The 23427-nt window shown below is 46.0% G+C and overlaps 1 protein-coding gene, 1 long non-coding RNA gene and 1 pseudogene across 2 annotated transcripts in view; 1 reads left to right on the top strand and 2 right to left on the bottom strand.

Annotated features, from left to right (window-relative positions):
• Positions 1–8684: 8684 nt before the first annotated feature.
• Positions 8685–14931, bottom strand: SPATA31F3 (SPATA31 subfamily F member 3). Its single transcript, XM_008536011.2, has 6 exons — positions 14694–14931; positions 14153–14198; positions 13558–13618; positions 12415–12517; positions 12155–12317; positions 8685–9201 (listed from the first exon to the last, which is right to left on the bottom strand). Exons 1-6 carry the CDS (start codon positions 14835–14837, stop codon positions 8765–8767), a joined length of 954 nt encoding a protein of 317 aa, XP_008534233.2. The 5' UTR covers positions 14838–14931; the 3' UTR covers positions 8685–8764.
• LOC139079721 (protein SPATA31F1-like) lies at positions 9630–11113 on the bottom strand (annotated as a pseudogene).
• Positions 14928–23427, top strand: part of LOC139079655 (uncharacterized) — a 26908-nt gene continuing 18408 nt past the window's right edge. The window contains exons 1-2 of the long non-coding RNA XR_011533434.1: positions 14928–15635; positions 16870–16952. This is a non-coding gene — a long non-coding RNA (uncharacterized lncRNA). The remainder of the gene's footprint in view (positions 15636–16869; positions 16953–23427) is intronic.

Raw genomic sequence — 23427 nt, 5'->3', positions numbered from 1 at the left:
AAGACCCATACACTGAAAACTAAAAAACATTATTGAAAGAAATCAAAGACACAAAGAAATAGAAAGATATTCTGTGCTCCTGGATTGGAAGAATTAACATAGTTAAAATGCCCATACTTCCTAAAGCGATCTACAGATTCAGTGCAATCTCTATCAAAGTTCCAGTGATATTTTTCATGGAAATAGAATGAGGAATCCTAAAATTTATATGGAAAAACAGAATTACTCAAATAGTGAAAGCAATCCTGGGGAAAAAAAAAAACAAAGTTGGAGGTACCACACTCCCTGATTTCAATATACGCTACAACGCTAGGTAATCAAAACACACATGGTACTGGCACAAAAACAGAGACACAGATTGATGGAACAGAATCACAAGCCCCAAAATAAAACCATATATTTATGGACAGCAAGTTTTGACAAAGGAGCCAAAAACATACAATGGAGAATGGAAATTCTCTTTAATAAATGGTTTTGGGAAAACTGGACAGCCACATGCAAAAGAATGAAAGTAGACCATTATCTTACACCATGCACAAAAATTGACTCAAAATGGATTGAAGACTTGAATATAAGATCTGAAACCATAAAACTCCTAGAAGAAAACATACACAGTATGCTCTTTGACATCAGTCTTAGCAGTATCTTTTTGCATATGTCTCCTCAGGCAAGGGAAGCAAAAGAAAAAGTAAACAAATGGGACTATACCAAACTAAAAAACCTGCTGCATGGCAAAGGAAACCATCAACAAAATGAAAAGACAATCTACCAATTGGGAGAAGATATTAGCAAACCATATATCTGATAAGGGGTTAATATCCAAAATACATTAAAAATTCATACAACTCAGTGACAAAACAACCAACGACCTGATTAAAACATGTGCAGAGGATCTGAAAAGACACTTTTCCAAAGAAGATATACAGATGGCAAACAGGCACGTGAAAAGATGTTCAACATTAGTAAGTATTAGAGAAATGAAAATCAACACCACAATGAGATATCACCTCATGCCCGTTGGAATGAATATCATTAAAAAGACAAGAAATAACAAGTGTTAGAGAGCATGTGGAGAAAAGGGAACCCACATACAATGCTGGAATGTAAACTGATGCAGCCATATGGAAAACTGTGTTAAGATTCCTCAAAAAATTAAAAATAGAACTACCATATAATCCAGCTATCCCACTTCTGAGTATTTTCTCAAAGGACACAAGAACACTAATTCAAAAAGATAGATGCACTCCTATGTTCATTGTAGCATTATTCACAATAGCCCAGAATTGGAAACAACCTAAGTGCCTATCGATGGATGAATGGATAAAGATGTGGTCTATATATAAAATGGAATACTACCCAGCCATAATAAATCTGAAATATTACCATTTGTGACAAAATTGATAGATCTTGTAAGTATTACGCTAAGTGAAATAAGTTAGATGGAGAAAGCCAAACACTGTGATTTCACTCATGTGGACTATAAAAAACACATAGATTCGGAGAGCAGATTGGTGCTTACCAGAGGGGAAAGGGGGTGGGGGGTGGGTGAAAGTGATAAAGGGGCACATGGGAATGGTGATAAATGGCAACTAGACTTTTGGTGGTGAATACGATGTAGTCTATACAGAAGTTGAAATATAATGTTGTACAGCTGATATGTATATAACCACTGTTACCTCAATAAAAAATAAACAAATTTAAAAAATTTTCACACCAATAGGGTTATGATTTCCCTAAGACAGAAATCATTTATTTGTCCTAAGGACATGATGGAAATTTAAAATTAAACAATAAATATAGCAAAAAATAAAGAAAAAGGAAATATATACATCATTATAAGCTTCAGGAAGGCAGGGCTTATGTCTATGTTGCTGACTCATGTCTATGCAATGCTTGAAATATAGTAGGTACTGTATGTCATACTGTGGAATGACTCTGTGACACAAGGGGGAGAATGAATTGTGGAATTGTGAGAAGAAAAGAGGACTGTCCGTCTACTTGCTGTATTTAGAGGAAAATTTATAGGAAGCAACAGCTAATAAGAAAAGGAGGCCCATTGCAGAGCTAGGAGAAATGGGCCAAGACCCTCAAGGAAAATCAAACCCTCTGGTTACTGCGGTGGGTCAAAGAACCCTGTCCTCTGAAAGGAGAAATTAGGGGGAGATAATATCTGGGTAAACACAGAATGCATTTAAAGGGACGAAGCAGATATATCTGCATTACAGGGGAGATCAATCCTAAACACAAAGAGTTTAGAAAAAAGCAGCAAACACATGACAAAAGAGTACTATGGTACGTTCTCATATTTATGCTTGTGTGTATATATGCATGTTTGCATTTGCATATACACACCAAAAGAATATACGGCAAACTCTTGGCAGTGGTTTTCTGTGGAAAATGATAGGATAATAAGGTGAAAATTGATTTTTATAAGCCAAAGGAAGTGTGTCTTAAAAAAAATCAGTTGTCAACCACCAGAAGACAAAAAACCCCATTCAAAAATGGGCAACAGACTTGAATAGACATTTCTCCAAAGAAGATATACAAATGGCCAATAAGCACATGAAAAGATGCTCAATATCATTAGCCATTAGAGAAATGCAAATCAAAACAAGAATGAGATGTCATTTCACATGGTAGCCATCAGGATGGCTATTATTAAAAGAAAAGAAAAAAACGTGTTGGCAAGAATGTGGAAAAATTGGAATCCTTGCGCTTTGCTGGTGGGAATGTAAAATGGTGCAACTGCTGTGGAAAACAATCTGGCAGCAGTTCCTATAAAAGTTAGACATAGAATCACCATATCATCCAGGAATTCCACTCCTAGGTATATACCCCAAAAGAACTGAAAGCGGGGACTCAAACAGATACTTGCATACCAACGTTCATAGCAGCGTTTTTCACCATAGCCAAAAGGTGGAAACAACCCAAGTGTCCATCAACAAATGAATGGATAAACAAAATGTGATATATACATACAAGGGAGTATTACTCAGCCATGAAAAGAGGCTAAATTCTGATACATGCTACCACATGGATTAAACTTGAGCACATTATGCTAAGCAAAATAAGCCAGACACAAAGGACAAATACTGTATGATTCCACTTATATGAAGTACTTAAAATAGGGAAATTGATAGAGACAGAAAGTAGAATAGAACTTACAAGGTGTTAGAGTAAGATGGGGGAAATGGGAAGTTATTGTTTAACGGGCACAGTTTCTGTTTGGGTGGATGAAAAAGTTTTGGAAATAGTATACTGGTCAAAACCCACAGCATGTATAACACAGACTGAACCCTAATGTAACTATCAACTTTAGTTAATAATAATGTATCAGTATTGGCTCATCAGTTGTAACAAATATACCACACTAAATGCCAAGATGTTAATTATAGGGGAAATTGTGCATGTGGCCAAGGGCAGGAAGGGGGTATATGGGAGCTCTATGTACTTGCTGCTCAATATTTCTGCAAACCTAAAACTTCCCTAAAAATAAAGTCTATTAATATTAAAAAATAAGACTAAAATATGAATATTTTTGTAACTTGTTTTTTTCACTATGTTCATACATTATTAACATCTTTCCAAGGATTCAGCCTGGACAGGCAGGGGCAAGCACAGGGTGGTGATGGGAAGGTTAGCCGAAATAGAGATGAGGCTGTGGAAGGAGGATGAGATTTAGAGGATGCAGGAATTTAGGGGCAGGGGATGTCTTACCAAAGACCCACAGAGGAGAGGGACTAGAATTGGAGTGGACGAGCAGAGATAACTGAGCCCTTGAGGCTGAGCATCTCCAACAAGCTGGGAAATTCAACAGGGCAGGGAGTTACGGCTCATGCTCAAGGAGTGCCGGTCCCCCGCTGGAAGAGGCTGGCATGACAGGATTGAGCAAGAGCAAGATGAAGTTTCACACATTTGATTCCTGTGCCCAGCATATTCTATGACCTCCCTGCTAAGGTGGAGTGAGCAGGTGCAAAAAGTCAAACACTCGTGATGGTCGGTTGCCTGAAATTTCCTTGACAGAAATCTGCTGGGGCAGGTAGGAGCCTGTGAGGGATTATGGGAAGGACCTGCTCCGCCTAAGACAGGATGTGTGCACATTAACCTTGGCTTCCCGCCTCATGCTCCTGTGACCCATCTGAGTCACATTCCTTCTCCAGGACATCCTCCTACGTGGCTCCTGCCCAACTTCCACCAAGCAGGAAGATGTACCTGTCACAAGACCTCCTGTGATCTTTGGGGGTGCTTTAGAAGACACCTGGAGGGTGTTGGCTTAACAAGCCTGGGCCTTGTGCCTCCTTTCCCTAGAGGCCACAAGAGGGGCTGGGCCCCATCCCTTAAGCACAGAGTCACCATTCAGAGGAGGGACACATTCACGCTTCTTCCCATCATGGCTTTTCTTTATCCTGCTGGCAGTGGACACTTTGTGATAAGTATTGGGGTTTATCAGAGGAAGAGAGTTCTGTCCCCACCTTCTTCTGGTCTGATGGGATTATTGAGTCTTCCTTGATTTCCTTGGGAATCAGGGCAGGGCATCCTACGGTCCCCTATACCACATCATAAGGAAGCTACGTCCCTTCTTGCACTTCCTCCAGCTCTTGGCTCCTCTGTGGTAGGTCAGAAGGTGGGAATGCAGAGGTGCCACCTTCTGAGACATGAGGTGTTGATAACAGAGGTCCATCCATCCACTCAGGGCCTTCTTTGTCTTTCTGCCTCCCAGTCCTCACCTCCCACCCCCAAACACCCTGGTCTCTGAACACTAGGATGCCACACCTGCCTTCTTTCTTCATTGCTGGCTCCATCCTCTTCCTCATGCTTTGTGCATCTACAGCTTTCTCTGTGATCTCTCCCACTGCTCCAGTGTTCCAAGAACACATTCAACCACCTTTTTATGTCAGTTGGCCACTGACTCCTTAGGCCCTAATAGAAACTTGCCATGGTAACTTCCAGAATCTCTCTCTTCCTCTGGCTTTCCAGCTTTGGTACTCCACACCCTTCTCCCAGCCCTGGCCATGGTCCCTTCTCAGCTCCTCAATCACCCATCTGGGTCTTTTCCCACGCTCTCTTACATGTGAGAGAAACCTTTCTTCTCCTGATATACAAAGTCTTACCTCATTAATGTTTCCTTCTATTTACCACCAGCAAAGCAACTGTGCTTTTTCCAAGGCTAACTATTGGGGCATTCACTCCCACTCCCTGACCCCTATACCACCAAGTTGCTCAGCAGTTCTCTTGTGCCCTCCAACATTATCATTATCTCTCTCAACCGGATCTTTCCCAGTGACATCCAACATGCCATGTCTTCCATCTATTTTATTAAAAACCTTCTGAATCCCACTTCCCCCTCCAGATATTTCCTCATTTTTCTGCACCTCTGTGGACCAAAATCCTGGAAGGAATTGATTATACTTGCTCTCACCAATTGATGTCCTGCCATTCTCTCTTGAATCCACTCCAGTCATGCCTCCACCTCCATCATTCTCCTGAGTCTGTTCTTCTCAAGGCCATAAGTGATCTCTGTGTTGCTTAATCTCTGGTCAACTCCGAGTCCTCATCTTACTTGATCAATTCACAACTTTTCATGCAGTTGCTCACTTTCTCCTTGCAATACTTTCCTCTCTCGGCTTCCAGTATACCACACTTTTCCGGTTTTCCTCTTAACTCATTGGCTACTACTTCTCAGTCTCCTTTGCTTATGAGTTCCTCCTTTTCTTCCCACTTTCTTGACATTGAAGAGTCCCAGAGCCCAGTTCTTAGATCTCTCCATTTACACTTATTCCCTTGATGATCTAACTAGTCTCATGGTTTTATATACATCTATCATCTGTCTGTCTATTTATCCATCTATGATCTACAGCTAAGACCTACCCTGAGCACCATCAGGCTTCTGTATTGAGAATAGACTGTTGCAGGTATGGTCTCAGGAAGAAGGGGAAAGATTGGTTATGATACTATTGCTGTAATCAGAGCAGCAGAGGAGGTGGGAAGTGGTCGTATTCCAGATTCATTCTGAAGGTAGAGACCACAGGATTTACAGATGGATTGGAGTGAACTGTTAGAAACAAAAGTCAAGGATGACACCAATGTTTTTGATCTGAAAAACTGGCAAGAGAGGTGCCATTAACTGATATGGGAAATACTGCAATTGGAGCAGGTTTAGTATGTGTGATTGGGGGGTGGGGAGGCGGGCAGAGGAGGGAATCAGGAGTTTACTTTTGAGATGAATATTGGACATCCGAGTGTATATTTTTACTAGGTAGTTTGGGCATGTGACACTGTCTACCCCATGAGATCATAACCTCCATGGAGACGAGTCTTGGTGACTATTGTGTCTGGCATTCTTCCTAGAACACAGTAAGTACTCAGATATTTTAATTGTTGAGTGCAAGATGCCTCTCAAGGTCATTTTTATTGTGACCCTTTATGTGACCCTCCTCATCAGCTGAGTACTTCTTCCTGCAGCAGGACCCACACAGCACAGGACTCATCACACTGTTGTAATAATTTATCTGCCTCCACAGCCCAGTCTCATGGTTCATAGTTTTAAATATATCCGTCTATCTATCTATCTTTCTATCTATCTATCTATCATCTATCTACCTATCATCTATGTATATCTATTTATCTAGCTGTCTGTTTGCCTCCCTAAAGCCTGGACTTTCCTCAACTCCAGGGTCATATGCCCAAATTGTCTAATCAACATGTACACTTGTATGTCCAATATCCATCTCTAACTGTACAGAAGTGACTTCCTGATTATCCCACCACCACCACCACCACCACCACCACCCAGTCACATATACCACTCTATTCCAGTCATAGTATTTCTCATAGCGGTTCATGGCCACTCCATCTTCCCAGTTGTTTAGGCCAAAAACCTCGTGTCATCCTTGATTTCTTTTTACTCCAACTATCCACATCCAATCTATCAATAAGTCCTGTTATCTCTACCTTCAGAATGATTCCAGCATCTAATCAGTTCTATCTCCTCTACTGCTACCATTGCTGGAGTAACCTCATAACTAATATCCTTGCTTCTACCCAAGTCTATACCTCCAATACTCTGTTATTAGCACCACAGCCTAAGTGATCCTTTTAAAACATAATTCATATCTAAGCAGACCCTCAAACAGCTCCTAGTTTACTCAAAGGAAGAGTTAACATCTTGCAATGACCTTCTGGGCCTCACCCCATCTGGCCCTTTTACTGCTCTGACCTCATCCTCTGTGACATTCTCCCCTGATTACTTGGCGTCAGGCTCACTGTCCTTGTTCCTTGGAATAGGCTCGGCATGCTCCAGCCTCCAGACATCTGCATTAGCTATAATTTCTGACTGGAATGCTCTTCCTTAGTCATCCGTGTGGTTTACCCTCTCACCTCCCACTAGTGCATGCTCATGCATTAATTTCTTAGTAAGACCTGCCCTGAACTCCCTGCTTAAAACTGCACCCCACCTAAGTCTTCCCCAAACCTCTTACCCAGGTTTCTTGCATACATTTGGTCACCTTCTACAGACTATATTTTTACTATGCTTTTTTAATCTCCTTTCCTAGTGCACCATCAACCTAAGCTCCTTGGGGACAGGTTTTTTCCTCTTTTGTTCACTGCTGTCTTCCCAGTGTCTACACCAGTGCCTGGCATGTAGTAGGTGCTCAATATTAGTTGAAAGAATGGAAAAGGGATGAGTGAATGCCATCCATTCTCCAGCGTGGCAATGCCATTCTTATCCCTCAAACATTTCAAACTCAGTCTACATATCAGCTCTTCCAGGAAAATTGCCATGAACACCACCCCAAATTAGGTGACGTGCCTTCCTTTGCATTCCATCTACTTTTTCTAACCAGCTCTTTCACATTGCTTTCAGTGATTTTTGACTTGACTGTTGACTCCATGGTTCCACAAGCTCCATGGAAATGAGTCCCTGTCCCATAGGGACACTATGGTGTCCCTAGTGTCTACATAGTTTCTGGAAGACAATAGGTATTCGAGTATTTGAATTGTTAATTGTTGAATGCAAGACTCAGCTGAAAGGCGTTTATATTGTGACCCTTTTGGAGACCTTCTCATCAACTGAGCTTCATTGTAGGAGGCATTTATTCCACGCAGCTGAAAGGCAATGGGGGTTGAACGGGTGGCAGGGCTCCAGCAGGCTCCCAGATGGGTTACCCCTTAAAGAGCTAATCAGTGACAACAGGGCACAGAGAGGGGAGATGCTCTCCTTTGCTTCTGACATCTGTCATATTCTCCGTGTGCTTTGGATAAACACAAAGCATCTCAAGGATGGAGCCCCGTGACACTCCTCTAAAACCTTCCCTCCAGACTGTGGGCACATAGAGAAGCTATTGATGAATTGTGCCTGTGGGCCAGGAATGCACTGGGTTCCTGGCCACTCCCTCTGGACTATCATCATGCCCACATTGCTCCTCTGAAGCTTCCCTTTCATGGGAAGCCATGAAAGAATTCAAGCCTGACCTTTACCTTCAATGTGCCTTAGACAAGGGTCTTCCTTCTCTTCTCAAGCCCCTTGATCCACAGTCCAGGGTGGGGCTGAAAGAGTTGTGTGGAATCTGGCCCATCTGAAATGTGGGGTTAACCTCCTATACCACATGAGAAGTACTGCCTCCCTCCTCCACCCTCTCCATCACGTATCACATTGAAAATAAGGAGGCACAAACAGGCAGTTCTTTGCTCAGGGGTATAAAGTATATTTGGACAGGGTCCTGCATCACCTGCACGTTAATGGAAATAATGATGACAGTCTTTTTCAGGGGGATGCAGAGGTTTGGGAACCTCTGAACTGTTTTTCCCTGGAATGGGAATTCTCCTTGTATAGACCAGTGCCTTCTGCTGAGGTGAAAGTTGAGACCTGGGATGGATTTTCTGGTTGAGTGGCATAAGTCAGCTGAGGATGGTGCTTGGAGCTGCTGTGAAAGGCACAGGAACCAGGAGTGGCTGGACTGAAGGAAGTAGGGGCATCGAAGAAGGTCATGCCCTCCTCCTGTGCTGTCTTCTCCAGCTTAGCTCCCCTCACCGGGTCTTTGGTGGGAGGTGCACTCTTCAAAACCTTTTTTGTTGTGGTTTTGGCCACCGTCTCGTTCTTAGAGAGGAGAATGTGTTCCTCAGGCCCTTGACCTTTCATCTCGGGGTTAATCCAGTGTGGAATGTACATCATCTTATTTCCCAAGCCAGCTTCTGCAGCTTCTGGAAGGGTGAGGCACTTGTGAGTATGAGCTGCCTTTACCAGACCCTGCAGCTCTTGGCCCTAGAAAGTGTGACCCTACAAATTTTGGACCTAAACAGTTTGGATCTGAAAAATGTGGCCCCTTCAAATGCTGGACTTGCAAAATCTGGCCCAGCAAATGATGGAGTAAGTTGGTCCTGTAAGGTCTGGCCCTTTAAGCTCTGGGCACTCCAGACTTGGCATTCTCAGGAATCCTTGTTTGGGTGAGGTCATTTAGCTTGCTCTAACAGCCTTGCAGACCATTCTTATCTGGTCCTTTTGTCCCAAGGAATCCTGGAGGATGCTCTAGGAGCTCAAGGTGAGGGAGAAGCTGGTAAAGGTGCTGACAGGGAGCAGTAAGCTGAAAGGATAGAGATGGTGGCTCTATAGATCCAGACAGATCCTGGCTAGTCCCTGCTCACTCAAGGCAACCATCTTGGCCAAACTAAAATTCTACCAGGGAAAGATCCTGGAGATACATTTGGGAAGTCAGGGGCTCTGGAGGTTCTCCTTAGAAGTGTCCCTCCTGGCCCCTGACCTTGGAGAGGAGATGCTCTCTGCTTGAGGAGAGCCTCAGCACGGCATCTCCTTCTCTGTGATTCTCTGCTGCTCTGAGTTTCCCTGGGTCCTCTGTTTTCTCTGCTGGGGTAGGGGTTGTCCTCACCCTTTCAGAGGCCTGGGGCTCAGGGGTCCAGGGCTCCTCCAGGCTGGGGTTGCTCTCACTGGTCTCCAGCTGTACACAAAGCACCTGGGCCTCTGTTGTGTCCCCACTGGGTTGTGAGCCCCTGAAGGCCCAGGGGGCAGAACCGAGAGGATTGCTCTGGAACTAGCTCTCTTTTGGTTCTGCTGCACTGCCTTAGTTTAACTGCAAGCTCCTCTTTAAGGTGGACCTTTCTGGGGCACATGGGATGCCTGGTGGGATGGGGAGTTTCTGCAGCAATGTTTTCCCTTGGTTGCTTAGACTCCTAGGCACAGATATTCCATGGGACAGCCACACTTTGTTCCCAGGACTCCTTAATCTTTATGAGACATCCTAAATGTATCCCCAACAATTTCTTTTTCAGCTAAAAATTAATTTGGCCGAGATGGATGTCTTGAGTGCATAGGGGCGAGCAGAATCTGTCTGACTCTCTAGAGACACCACCCCCACTGACCTGTGCTTCAGTCTGCACCACTTGTGCACCATCTGCACAAGTCTCATTGGCATCTTGAAAGCCTGGCCCAGGATACAGACATTGCTATTTAGATGAGATTGAGCCAGAGGCTCTGATGGGCCCCAACAGGCCCACGCACCATCTCTGTGATGCAGATCCAGGCCATGGCCTTGGAAAGAGCCACATAGTAAAGAGCCAGCAGCCCTGACAGGAAGGCCAAAACTTGTCTCCAGTTTCTTGGCGACTCCCTGGGAGAGCACCCAGGCAGGTGCTGATCAGGGCAAGCAGTGATAGCATCTGGTGAGGCTTGCTGCTTCTGCTCAAGCCCTCTCAGTGTTCAGGGTGTCATGTCCTGATCCATGCAGGGGTAATTGCTTTCTCCACATCTAGGGGCTTACTTTCCAGGGTGCAAGGGACCCAAGTTGCTGCCAGGGCCCCTGGAATGCTGCAGACCCAGTGATTTGCACCCCAACAGCTGCAGATGTGGGCAGGGACAATGCCCTAGCAGATCTTCCCACATTTGTAGTCGGTGTGGCTCTGCGTGGCCTAGGAGAGCAACTGTGGACTGGCCCTGCTGCCACAGGGGATCAGAACTTGTCACTATCTCACTGGTCTCTGGGCCTGCAGGCCAAGGGACACTCACACTGGTCAGTGTGCTGCCCTGGGGCAGACGCTGCAGCTCAGTATGGGGCAGGAGGAACTGGATGGCCTGCTGGATCTTCTGGGGCCACCCCAGCATGGTGAATCAGCCTGCTAATCAACCCCTTCTGAGGGTGGAACCCAGCAGCTTTGGGCATGCTCCAGGGAGACATGACCTCCTTCTCAAGGACTGAAATGGGCTTCCCCAAACAGGTGGGCCCCTGGGTCCCAAGGGACAGGTCACAACATGTCTCCTGGTTCCCTGCATCTACAGAGGCGATGTATGGTTCTCTGCATCTACAGAGATCTTGGATCACCAGCTGGCAAGCCCCATCGAAGCTGGAGCTGCCTTTGCAGCAGGTGCTACTCCAACACTTCACCCTTGGTCAGAGCAGGAAATGGGACATTGATAGGGCTTGTTGAGAGTCAGCTGGAGAAGCTCAAATTCAGGAATGTGGGAAGAAGGTAGGCTAACTGAGGTGGAGGAAATTTCATACAGTATGGAATGAAGAAGAAATCAGTGAAGGAAAGGGACTGGGGCTCCCCTTGGTGCAGAGATCTCCAGGGGCGGGCCAGGGATTCACCCTGTAGGAAAGAGGAACCATAGAAAGGTAGCTGTGTTTCTGCTGCAGATGGCACACCAAGGCCCAGCGGGTCCCCCAGGCAATGGACAGAGGCCACTTAGAGACTGAAAGGTGGTCTACAGTAGAGCCACAGCCATGCAGTTTGGGACTTGCTTGCAGTGGGACTTGTTCTGGGTCCAGAGTGGATCCTTCAGAAACCCAGAGAGTTTGAGTAACTGGCTGACCTCCCATGAGCCCCAGGTCAGGGAGACAAAAGCCCATCTTTCAACAGAGGCCTAAGAGGTGCCATTCATGATGAAAGAAATGATGGTTTTCCCCTCAGGCATGGAAAATATTTGGGGCATGTGACATAAGCTGCCATGGGAGCTCTTCCATAGATCTTGGGAGCCCTCCGGTGTAGAAATGCATGCATTTGTATGCCTGCCCTTAAAGATACCTCAGGGCATTGGGGACATAGGAACAGCAGGTGAAGGGAGTGCAAGGCCATGGGGGCTTTGAGGGTCTTGAGCTCTGGGTTCAGGGAAAGAAAGGGACTCAGGTATTCAAGGGCTGCTGACCTGGTTTCTCCAGCACACATTCGGAGTTGCTCTTCCCCTTGCTCTGCTGCTTCACAGGAGTCCCAGGCTTCTCAAGGCTTGAAGAAGACAGAGCTCCCGTGTCCCAGGACACATCTGGCACTTGAGATCCCTGCCCCAGGTCCCAATGTGGTGAACCCTGACTCTGTTCAAAAGAGAGATGAGACGTGGACAAAATCTCTGGGCAAGAGGAGCCCTGTGATGGCCCCGATGATGTGGGGGAGATCAGGGTTCTCACCCACCAGCAACTGCTGGATCTCCAGAGCCACAGCATTGCAGATGGGGCACGAGGGGTCTTCACACAGCAACCGCCGCACACTTCCCTCCTCAGGAAGCCAGCCCTGGCTGGGAAGGGAAACACGGCAACCATTTTTTCCTGATGGAGTGACATGGGAGTCTTTGGAAGAGTATGCCCTGGAGACTGGCCCTGTCCTCCCCCGGTCCTGTAAGCCCTGGGGTCTGCACCCCCTGGGGTTTACCCACCTACTTTTCTTCCTAGGACAGTGCCATTTGGCAAGTTGTGGTGGGCTGGGCAGAGGTTCTGGGGCTCGTGGGGCAGGATCTCAGACAACCCATGGGCGCACAGGGCCATGAGAGACTGGGGGGTGGGGTGAGTTCACTGCTGACCTGTGTTGAGAAGCTGAACCAGGAGAAGGGAACAAGGCAGATAGGGGGGCTGATGGCCAGGTGATGGGGCATCATCAGGTCCATCACCAGGTGGAACCTGGAGTCAGTCTCATTTGGGGCTAAGGAGGCCACAGCCTGGTGTTCAGTATTTTCAAACTGTGGGAAATGAGGTCCTTTTGGGAACTCTGCCTTCCGGGGACTATGGGGTGTCCCTGCTGCTGTCCTCAGCATCTCCTGGGAGCCAATCCCATTGTCTAGAGATCTTAAGAAGAGGGTAAGATGACAGGCTCCTGTCTGAGGGCTGTCCCAGGAACTGGCGCCCCCGAGGCCAGCAGCAGAGGAGGTAAGATCGGTAGAGTCCAGCCAGACTCCAAGGGGTCTGCTCTTGAAAGGGCACAGCTGCAAAGAGAACATGACAATGATGACGCATTCATGCACTTATTTATCATTCTCTTGACCGGATAACTTGTCTTGTGGCTGAGTGCAAACCCATGTAGGGTCTTTTACAAATTACGCACTAGTGAAATCCTGAATCCCAGGACCACTGTGAGCCCAACCCAGGACAGAACTGGAGACTCTTCCCTCCTGAGACATCTGACCCCCTCTGCTCCAGGACCCTCTCAACTGGTGCTACAGCCTCCGCTGTGTCTGGCTCCCTCCCAGCCATGATCCTTCTCCTCATCCCTGCCTCTGACCAAGCAGAGAAATCATCACAGGCCAGGCTGGGAGCTGGGAGACGGCAGAGAGCAAGAGATTACCTTTTCATAAGAGAGAGCAGCTCCATCGGCCTCTCAGCTTCTTCCCTGGAAAGTCTCCCAGCTGAGAAACCAGGAGACAGTGTTACATGGAATCCGGGAGAACTCAGGGACGTACTAGAGGAAGCTGACAGCCTTCAAATGAGAGGAGACTGGAAACGCCAACAGTCAGTGCTCTAAGGCATGACTGCAGACGACTTCACCGGTTATGACGCGCTGTCCCGGCCCTAATCTCCTCCGATCTTCACAACCACACTGTGAGTGAGGCAGGAGCCTCAGACACCCATTTCATGGATGACAAGGCTGAGGGATGAAGTGACTTCCACAGGGTCATAAAATGAGTAAATGACCACAATTAAGGATTTGTGCCCTACTTCCTAATTTCTCGCTCCTGGGGGGTAAGGTGGGGAATTTGGGAACATTCCCAGCCTCTGATCTCCCACCCAAGAAAGTCTTCCGGGAGAATTTGTCAACTTGGGGGGTCAGAGCCTTCAGTGGTGACAGTGCCGGGCTCCCGGCACCAGCGGTCATAGAAGGACCAGATCCAAGGGACCCTCGCCCACGGGCAGGGGAGTCAGGGCAGAGACCGGGACTTTACCTCGTGACGTTCTTTCTTGGCCCCTTTGTTTGAGTCTCCGGTGACACTTAAAGACAAAAAAGTTAGTGCGTGAAGCTGGGGCACCCTTTTCTTTTCATGTCTAAAACGAGACACAACCCTCAAATATTTCCCAAACTTCTTCTGTGTTCCAATTTTCTACATTCTCCCACCTTTCTTTTCCCTACTCTGCCTTTTCCACCCCTTCATTTCCTCTCTCTTCTTATTTCTGATTCATTTCGAGGCTTCCATAGCTGATACCTCCACCCCCATTCCCTGAACAAGTTCCACGGGGAGATCAGAATCAGATAGGAGCAAAAGGGGAACAGATGAACGGATGGGTGGTCTAGTAGACGAAGAACATTAGCCACTCACAGCCCTCAATGTCTACCAGCCAGAAGGAGGAGCCATATTTGGAGCTGTTCTGCGATCCAGTGAGGAAACCCCCATAAAAAAGCACGGGGTAAGGGTAACAAGAGAAAGTGAGGGGATAAATCTTGTTTGAGGTTTAATTAGTTCAGTCATAGTCATAGTGTTTCCCTACCTGGGAACAGCTCCTGGTAGGTCCCAATCTTAATTCTCGGTATCTCTTTTTCACCTGCCACATAATTAATGCAATAATGATGATGGAGCCGTAAGTGTATAAGGGACGCCCAGCATCCCACAGAACAAAGGTGGGGCTCAGCATAATCTAAGCCTCACTAGCCATCCTCTCCCTAGGCTTTCAGGGTCTTGGAACCTAATGACTCCACATTCTAGACTTTGTCATCCCTGCCTCACAGAAGATGGAACCAGAGTACCAGACTGAGCACAAAGCCCTCCTGTTTCCCAGGACACGCACAGCATCACCGACCTTTATCTGTCCAGGAAAGCTCATGTGACTCGGTGTTAAGATGAGGGTGACTGGTTGTCTGCATGGGTTGCAGAGCCTGAGCCTAAAGGTGCCAAGGTCACAGGCAGCATACACTCTTTCATGTCTCTCTAGTCCCTTTACCCTGATGGTTCAGCTGTCTCCTTAAGACCATAGTCTGGCATCTACCCCCAGATAACTGAGTCTTTATGAACACTGCATGCCCTATAAGAGAGAGAGTGGCTAGGCCAGAGGAACTCCATGACCTACATCACCTGTGCTGGGAAGGTAACTAAGACACACACAAGAGGATGGGGCACACGTTGTCTTGTGAAGTCTTAGGAAGTGGGGGTTCTGACGTCACAGGTAGTAAGGTGGGCAGTATCTAGAGGTTCAGGAAGAGGACCATGTCCGATGTGGGAAGGAAGGGACACAGCCGCTGTCCTCTTAAATAGCTTCCTGAGAGTTAAATAAGGACTCCTTTCAGCCTGTGGTCAAGCTTGAGACAGGTGAGAAGAAACGTAAACAATGCCTTCCATGGAGGCCCAAGATGAGGCTCACTTCTGAAGCTGGATTTTCCAGAACAGCCTCTACAGATCTTAGAGCATCCTGCCCACCCACGGAGATGGGTTATTGGTAAGGCTTTTGATTAAGGGCCACAAACTTGTGGCTCTTCAGTTGAACACACCGTGGTTGCAATGTTTGGCTGAGCGTTTTATGAAAATCTGAATTTGAGCACCTTTAGGCAGGGAAAGCTTTTTTCTGTTCAACCTCAGTACCCATCGCTCCTGTGTCCACTGATCCACATGTTAATGTTAACTTCATGGCCCCATCGACACTGTGATTTGCCTCCAACACTCCAGGACTTTGGATTTTCCTTAAGAAGTTCTCGCCCTGATCAGAGCGGTCCCACAGCCCCAAAATTCTTAGGCTCAAAATCTCTAAAGAGGCTACTTGGTCCTTCCCCCAGCATCCAGTCCACCACTGAACACCTGTGGCGAGCATTCAGTCTGTGCTCACCCCTGAGCTGGGCAGGGTCAAAGGCACAAAGACATTTGAGTCGTGTTACCTGCCTGCTCTCAAGACACTTAAAAATCTAGTTTCAAAGACAAGACTAATTCACATGAATCAAGAACAAACCTTCCCAGGGGATGGGGAACAAAGGGGTAGGGAGCTATTACTTAGTGGGTACACAGTTTCTCTTTGGGATGATGAAAATTTCTGAAAATGGATAGTGGTAATGGTTGCACAACATTGTGAATGTAGTTAATGACAATGAAATGTACACTTAAAAATGGTCAAAACAGTAAATTCTATGTTAAGTATATTTTACCACAATTTAAAAAACAAAAGGCCCAAAAATCCAGTCATTAGCATGAGGGATTTTTTACTAGCTAGAAGGTAGAATATTGTGAAAATGATTTGACAGAGAAACGGATTAGTGAATGTTTTTCTTAGATGTCCTTAAATAGAGACTAAAATAAAACCAAACAGGTCCTTACATTTAAGATCATTTAAGAAGAGTCTCACTCTGAAGACGGGACGAATTGGAGACAGTTCAACACGTTTCCTGAACTTGCAAATTCCGTAATACGGGAAGGGGATGACTCTTTCAGCCAAAGAGCACTGAATGACAGGTTAACAAAAATCAGTTAAAAAGCAGCTCACAGCAGCTTCTTAGAGGCAGGTCAAGATACCCACAGAGCAGCTTGAATCCTTCGTTATTTCTGTTGTTCCTACCCTCCCTGCCCCCGCCACCTGCAGCTGCTGCTGCAACAGTTCTGATCCCCATGAGCCTGACCCAGTGGGCCTACACGGTGCTTGGTGTCCTCCTCCCCTGGGCTGTGACACTATGATGTCTTTCTCATAGGTCCAGCATCAGGCGTTGAGCGTTCGGCCATCCCCAGAACCTTAGGGTGGGCCTGTCTCCCTCGCCAGTGGGATGAAGAGGAGGTGAGTAGAACATGGCATCTCCTACCCCACCAGCTCCTGCTTCCTGCAGCGGCTGCTGCCTTCTATGCCGCTGCCGCAGCTCGCAGTCTCCCATTAGCCTGACCTCCTGCCCAGGCCAAGCCATCAAGTTCTGCAGACATCGTGCCTGCTCCAGCCGGTGCACTATTTACCTCACAGGTTACCCACAGTCACCAAGAGGATGACACGAAGCCGTCAGAACCTTCTGCTGCAAACTTCTCTCTAGCCACTCACGCAGCCCTGCCTCAGAGCTGGGGAGTTAGAGCGAAGGACAATCTTACGCCCTCCTGCAGAGCAGGCCTTGAGTACAAGCTTGTTACTGGTTTGGTTCTCACTGATGGAGGGTGCTCGTGTGGATGGGACGGGGGGACCAGTGTCTTCCTAAACAAGGGCACATTCATGTCGTGAACACACTGTCTGTCACTGTTAACCGTGTGACCTGGATCCTCCCATTTGTCCTTCCTGATTCGTGGTTTACAGCGAACAGCAAACAGGGAAGAGAAGGACCTAGAAAGCCTCCGTGGACTCTGGAGAGTTACACAACTATAAAGGGCTCACATCCATTTATTTCTAGGAAACTCGCTAAAGCCAGACCCTGCTTCCATGACAACGCTACCGCGCCACAATTACCGTAATGGAGTTTCTTCAGGAAACTGTTCACAGTTGCTGATTCATGTGTACCGTGGGTCACCTCACACCCCCACAAAGGAAAATCCCCACACACATGCCACTGACCTGTTTGTCCCTCTGTACAAGCCTTGCGAAGGAGGTGTGCTTCATCTCATTCACAGAAAGTATTACCCAGCACCTTAGATGTGTCAAGGCACTGGGGACGGAGCAGCATGGTGGCTGTTATTCAGCAGCAGCGCTTTTATATTTGAGCATTTTCATTCATGCCCAGGAACCGAGATCTCCAGGCAGCTGGACAGGAAGCTCCTGAGTCGTGTCAGGGACAACACCATCAGCGCTCACACAGCCGGTCACTCGCTCACAGCCAGAGGCACTAGAGGGCAGCACTGCCCACCCAGTGCTCCTAGTCCAAGGACTGAGTGACACGAACTTTCAAAGGCCGTCTGCTCCAGTGGCTCTCAGTCCTGGCCTCACATCAGAATCACTGGGAGACATAAAAATGTGGATTTCCTGGCCTCGTCCCAGACTTAATGAATCATAATCTCTAGGCGCAGGGTCCAGCAGTCTATATATTGAGTATCAAAAATAATCCTCAATCAATAAAGCACTGCACTCTGGGTGTGAATTTGGGGGCAATTGGCCTCCAAAGAGCAACAGTTCTTCCCCCACCCCCAGTTTTGTTGAGATATAACTGACTCATAACACTGTGTTAGTTTAAGGTGTACAACATAATGACTTGACGTCTGTATATGATGTGAGGTGATGACCACAATAAATTAGTTAACACCCATCACCTCGCATAGCTGCAATTTTTTTCTTGTGGTGAGAACTTTTAAGACCTACTCTCTTAGCAACAGTCAGGTTGAGGAGCTGCAGACGCAGGTCCTGTCTGAACCCCGGCCAAGACAGCCAGGGTATGAAATAGATTAGAACCCAAAATGAGGCTGATGCATTGACCTGACACAAACGATGGTGTAATTCAGTTGTGGACTGTAATTTACCGACATGTGCACAGCTGGTGCCTTGCCCATTTTGACTCTGTAGGATGAACTCACACTGTGATAGGAATCACTAGATTGGAATCACCAGGGGAGCTTTCAAAAGTCCTGATGCCCAGCCCACCCTGGACCAATTAAAGTTGACTCTGCTGGAAATCAGGAGTTGTAAAACTTCATAGGTACTTCCCATGCACACCAATCTGCTATGTAAGTCAGTGCATTCTCAAAGAGGGGACAAGTACAAAAGGTTTTGAAGACTTTCTGTAGCGAAGTCACAGCAAGGAGAACCCAGGCTTGCACCTCTAGGCATGGTTTAGAGGAAAGGCTGTCTGCTGGGAGATGGCCCCAGGAGGAGACCAGCAGCCGTTCTGGGGAGATTTCTAATGCAATGTTTGTCACAATCACCTACAGTGCAGCCTTGACACATGGTAGCTCTCAATGCATTTGATTTTTGTGCTTGGGATTTCACCCTGAGAGCTCAGAGGATAAGTACCATATTTTCCTTGGCCTTACAACCACTACTGTACAATATTTATTTATATTTATTTTTTGTCTACATGATAAATCCTGTTCCTCTCTCTCTTCTCCCATAGGCTATCCAGTCACACGAAGCTTATCAGTGTCATGCAAATGTCTCTATTTCCTAAAAGGGTGGCATCCATGGGTTTACTGGTTTCCTGTTTTCACCTCAGGCCATGTGAGCCTCCACTCTGGCTGGCTGGCTGGCTCCATCTGAGGAGCATCACAGTAAGCAGAGCAAGCAATGAAATTAAGTGTAAATATTCACCAACATATAATATCAAGATCTAATTTTAAAGTGACAATCTGAAAATCAACTTTTAGCTGCCCTCAGCTTTGCAGGATTCTGTGGGGCTGGGAGAGGAGGAGGAGATGGCAGTGGACAGAGGTCCCCGTCTTATTCAGGTGGAGGATGAAGGTACTCATTAACCCTGGACAAGGACAGAAAAACACAAGATAAAATGAATTCATGTGTAGCACCAGTCACCTGAAGAATAGATATGGGATATGTGAATTCCACATCTCTACGGGAATGAAAAAGGGAGAACTTTTAAAACCCTGATAGATGAACAAGTGACCTTAATATATAGGTTCAAGAAGAGCTAGAAAAGTCAATTAATAACAATTAACTAAGGATATGTCTATTTCACTATTTATAAAAGGGAAAATGTAAACAAACTGAATTCTTATAGTAATTGCTCTAGAGTGTGATACAGACATTCAGTGGGCCACCATGATGCATTTCCTAAAAAGAACAGGGAAGGAGCTGACCTAGAAAGATGCCATCATGTATGGATACAGTGTCCCCTCTGGTTGGAGTCAGGGACTAGGGGAAACAGTCAAGATTTTGTTATATAGATATGTAATATCTAAGTTTTTAGAAATGAGAGTGTGAGGATTAATTTTGTCAACTTGGCTAAGCCATGATACCCAGCTTTTGACCAAACGGCAGTCTAGATAAATGTTTCTGTGAAGGTATTTTTTATATGTGATTAACACATAAATCTGTAGATTTTGAGTAAACCAAATTATTCTCCAAAATGTGCGTGGGTCTCATCCAATCAGTTGAAGACCTTAAGAGAAAAGACTGAAGTCCTCCAAGGAAGTGGGAATCTGCCTCCAGATAGCATTCAGATGCAAGCTGCAACATCAGCTCTTCCCTGAGTCTCCAGCCTGCCCTGTAGATTTTAGACTTATCAGCTCCCACAACCACATGAGACAATTCATACACACACACACAGGTTCTGTTTCTCTAGAGAGCCCTGACTAATACAGATTTTAGTACCGAGAGTGGTTCTAGAGGAACAGAATCTTAAGGATGAGTTGTCTCAATTAGCTCTCTAATCTGATTAGATTTAAAGGCATTAATGACTATTTCCAGTAGTAAAGAGAGCACTAATCATCCATTATGTGGCAATGGAAATATGCAAAATACTGGATACTCCTAATCAAGTTCTTATAAGAGGCAAGATTCTTGGTGACCATGCATTTGGTGCCTTAGTATATTTTTGTCAAACTAACAAGTGTAATGAGATTAGCTGTTTGCTCTTAATTGTGTTGGACAAAGAAAGGAAAGAAAAGAATGAGCTCAGGGATCTGAATTCTCAGCTCAAGTGCAACATAAGTGGCCAGCAAGTTTCTGTGTCTGCCCTAAAAGAAACCCTTGTGTCTTGCAGCTGCAGAGCTGAGACTGCTGAAAACAAAGCCTAGGTCTCACCCTGCGAGTGGCTGAATTGCAAGGCAGACTGAATTCCCAGACTTGCATCGTGTCTTTATGAGAGCATTGATTGGGAAGGAATGGGATCCTGAGAACTGAAATAGGAACAGCTGGAAGATCTTGATGAAATTGGGGACACTGAACCCCCTAAATTCTGATGAGTCTGCTTTGCCAGTAGAAGGAGCTGCTCCACTCCTAGCTGAAGAGATTAAACCTGCTTTGCCTTAAAAAGCTGTGATGACCTCCCATGAGGTAGTTGCTTGGCAAGACACTGCTGATTCCCCTCAGGACCCACCCCTTCTCACCTCTTTGTTTCTCAACCTATAACTAGACTCAAGTCCCAGCAGACCCCAAAAGGTGAAATACAAAGTATGACCCTTGAGGAGGTGTGCTAACCTCCGAAAGGACTATGTGATTTTTCCAATATATGCTGACAAAAAAGTGGAAATGTGTGTGGGAATGAATGTTAAAAGTGTGGGATAATGATGGAAGGGACGAAAAGTGGATGGGGACAAATTTGTGATATGGGCCGACTAAGCAGAGATTCTGCATTTAATGTTGCAGCCTGGGGTTAGAATGTGCTCTAATAGTTTGGATGGTTGCTTGGTTGGCTGAAACATGAATCAAAAGGTGGCCTACACTAAATGAAATGCCAGACTCGCCTTGCTCTGCTACAAAGGAGGGATTTGAAGGCTAAGGGAGTTTCTTAGGTCAGTTTAGGTTGCTATAACAAAGTATCATAGACTGGGTGGCTTATAAACAACAGATATTTATTTATCACAGTTTTGGAGGCTGGAAGTCTGAGATCAGGGTGCCAGCATCGTCAGGTTCTGGTGAGGACCCTCTTTCCGGTGGCAGACTGCCCATTTCTCTTTGCTACCTCATATGGCAGAAGGGTGGAGGGAGATCTCTGGAGTCTCTTGATAAAGGCTCTAATCCCATCCATGAGAACTCCATCTTCATGATCTAATTATCTCCCCTAGGAACTCCTCCTAATACCATCACACTGGGGATTAGGATTTCCATTTATGGATTTTAGGAGACATTCAGTCTATTGCAGAGAGATGGGAAAGTTAGAGTGGATTTGTCATTTAAGACACACCCACCCTGGGAGAGACCAGAAGACACACCTTTCACCAGGACCGCAAGAAATAAGTTTGTGAGGGGAGGCTCAAATCCTTGAAATGCTTTGTGATTGCTTTTCTCTGTAGGTCAGACCTTACAGTGCAAACTGTGATTACAGAAGTGGGAAACCTAAATGCAGAGGGAGCAATTGGATCCCAGGGTGGCAGGGACCAAGTGGCAGCACTCAACACCAAAAACAATGTGGACAAGGTGACCGTAGTGGACAGTAGAACCAAAGCAGCATTCAGAAGAGTGTGACTCACAGAGACCTATGGCATTGGCCGCTCGATCATTGTCTTTCTAGAAATGAAATAAATGAGAAGTCAGATAAATTCTTACTTTACCTATATGAACAGAAGAGTGCTAGGTCAAGTGAACAGAATTCTAACTTGAGTCATAACAACAGAGAATCACAGCCCTTCAATCAACTTCCAGACTTGGGCCAGTTTACAGACCCCCAAACCTCTTGAATGAAAGGAGGCCAGGAGGAATGACTTTGCTACACTCCAAAAATTGTTACTGTTAATCTTTCACCTAGACTTCCTCAAAGGGACCTCTGGCCTTTGACAGGGTACTGTGCATTGCAGAAAAGAAAATAATCTTTTCAGGAATTTTGGGACACTGGCTCTGAACTGACATTAATTTCAGAAGACTCAAAACTACGTTGTGATCTACCAGTCAGAGTAGAGGCTTATGGAGATGAGATGATCAGTGGAGTTTTTCTCAGGTTCATCTCAGAGTGGGTCCAGTGGATCCCTGAATCCACTTTGTGGTTATTTGCTCAGGTCTGGAGTGCATAAGTGAAAAGACATTCTCAACAACCAGCAGAATCCCCACACTGGTTCCCTGATCTATGGAGTGAGTACCATTATGGTGAGAAAGGCTAAGTGGAAGGCATTAGAACTGCCTCTACCCTAGGAAAATAGAAAATCAAAAGTAATACCACATTCCTGGAGGGATTGCAGAGATTGGTGCCACCACCAATGACTTGAAGGTTGTTGGGGTGAGAATTCCCACCCTATCCCCACTCGACTTGCCTATTTGGTCTGTGCAGCAAACAGATGGAACTTAGAGAATGACAATGGTTTATCATAAGCTTAACCAAGTGATGACTATAATTACAGCTCCTGTACCAGATGTGGTTTCATTGCTTGAACAAATTAAAACATCCCCTGGTAACTAGCCTGCAGCTATTATCTGACAAATGCTTTCTTCTTCATATCTGTTAGTAAAACCCACCAGAAGCAGTTTTCTTTCAGCTGGCAAGGCCAATAATACACCTTCCCTGTTCTACCTCAGGGGTATATCAACTCTCCAGCCCTATGTCATAGTCTGGTTCACAGGGCTCTTGATTAAATTTCCCTTCCATGAGATATCACACTGGTCCATTACACTGATGACATTATGCTGATTGGACATTGTGAGCAAGATGTAGCAGCTACTCTAGACTTATTGGTAAGACACTTGT

This window comes from Equus przewalskii, chromosome 26 (genome assembly GCF_037783145.1).
Source record: "Equus przewalskii isolate Varuska chromosome 26, EquPr2, whole genome shotgun sequence".
In the NCBI taxonomy this organism is placed as follows: Eukaryota; Metazoa; Chordata; class Mammalia; order Perissodactyla; family Equidae; genus Equus; species Equus przewalskii.
The sequence above is the reverse complement of the archived record's forward strand: the minus strand, read 5'-3'. Positions and strand labels throughout refer to the sequence as shown.

What these genes read in the sequence shown, in the direction of transcription:
- SPATA31F3 (XM_008536011.2), bottom strand. Translation starts at nt 14,837, where the DNA reads ATGCTGAGCCCCACCTTTGTTCTGTGGGATGCTGGGCGTCCCTTATAC. An exon ending in CCAAGAAAGAACGTCACGAG is followed by an intron (nt 13,619 to 14,152) that starts GTAAAGTCCCGG and finishes CTGGTTTCTCAG; the next exon opens with CTGGGAGACTTTCCAGGGAA. An exon ending in ATGTGTGCTGGAGAAACCAG is followed by an intron (nt 9,202 to 12,154) that starts GTCAGCAGCCCT and finishes TCACCCTTCCAG; the next exon opens with AAGCTGCAGAAGCTGGCTTG.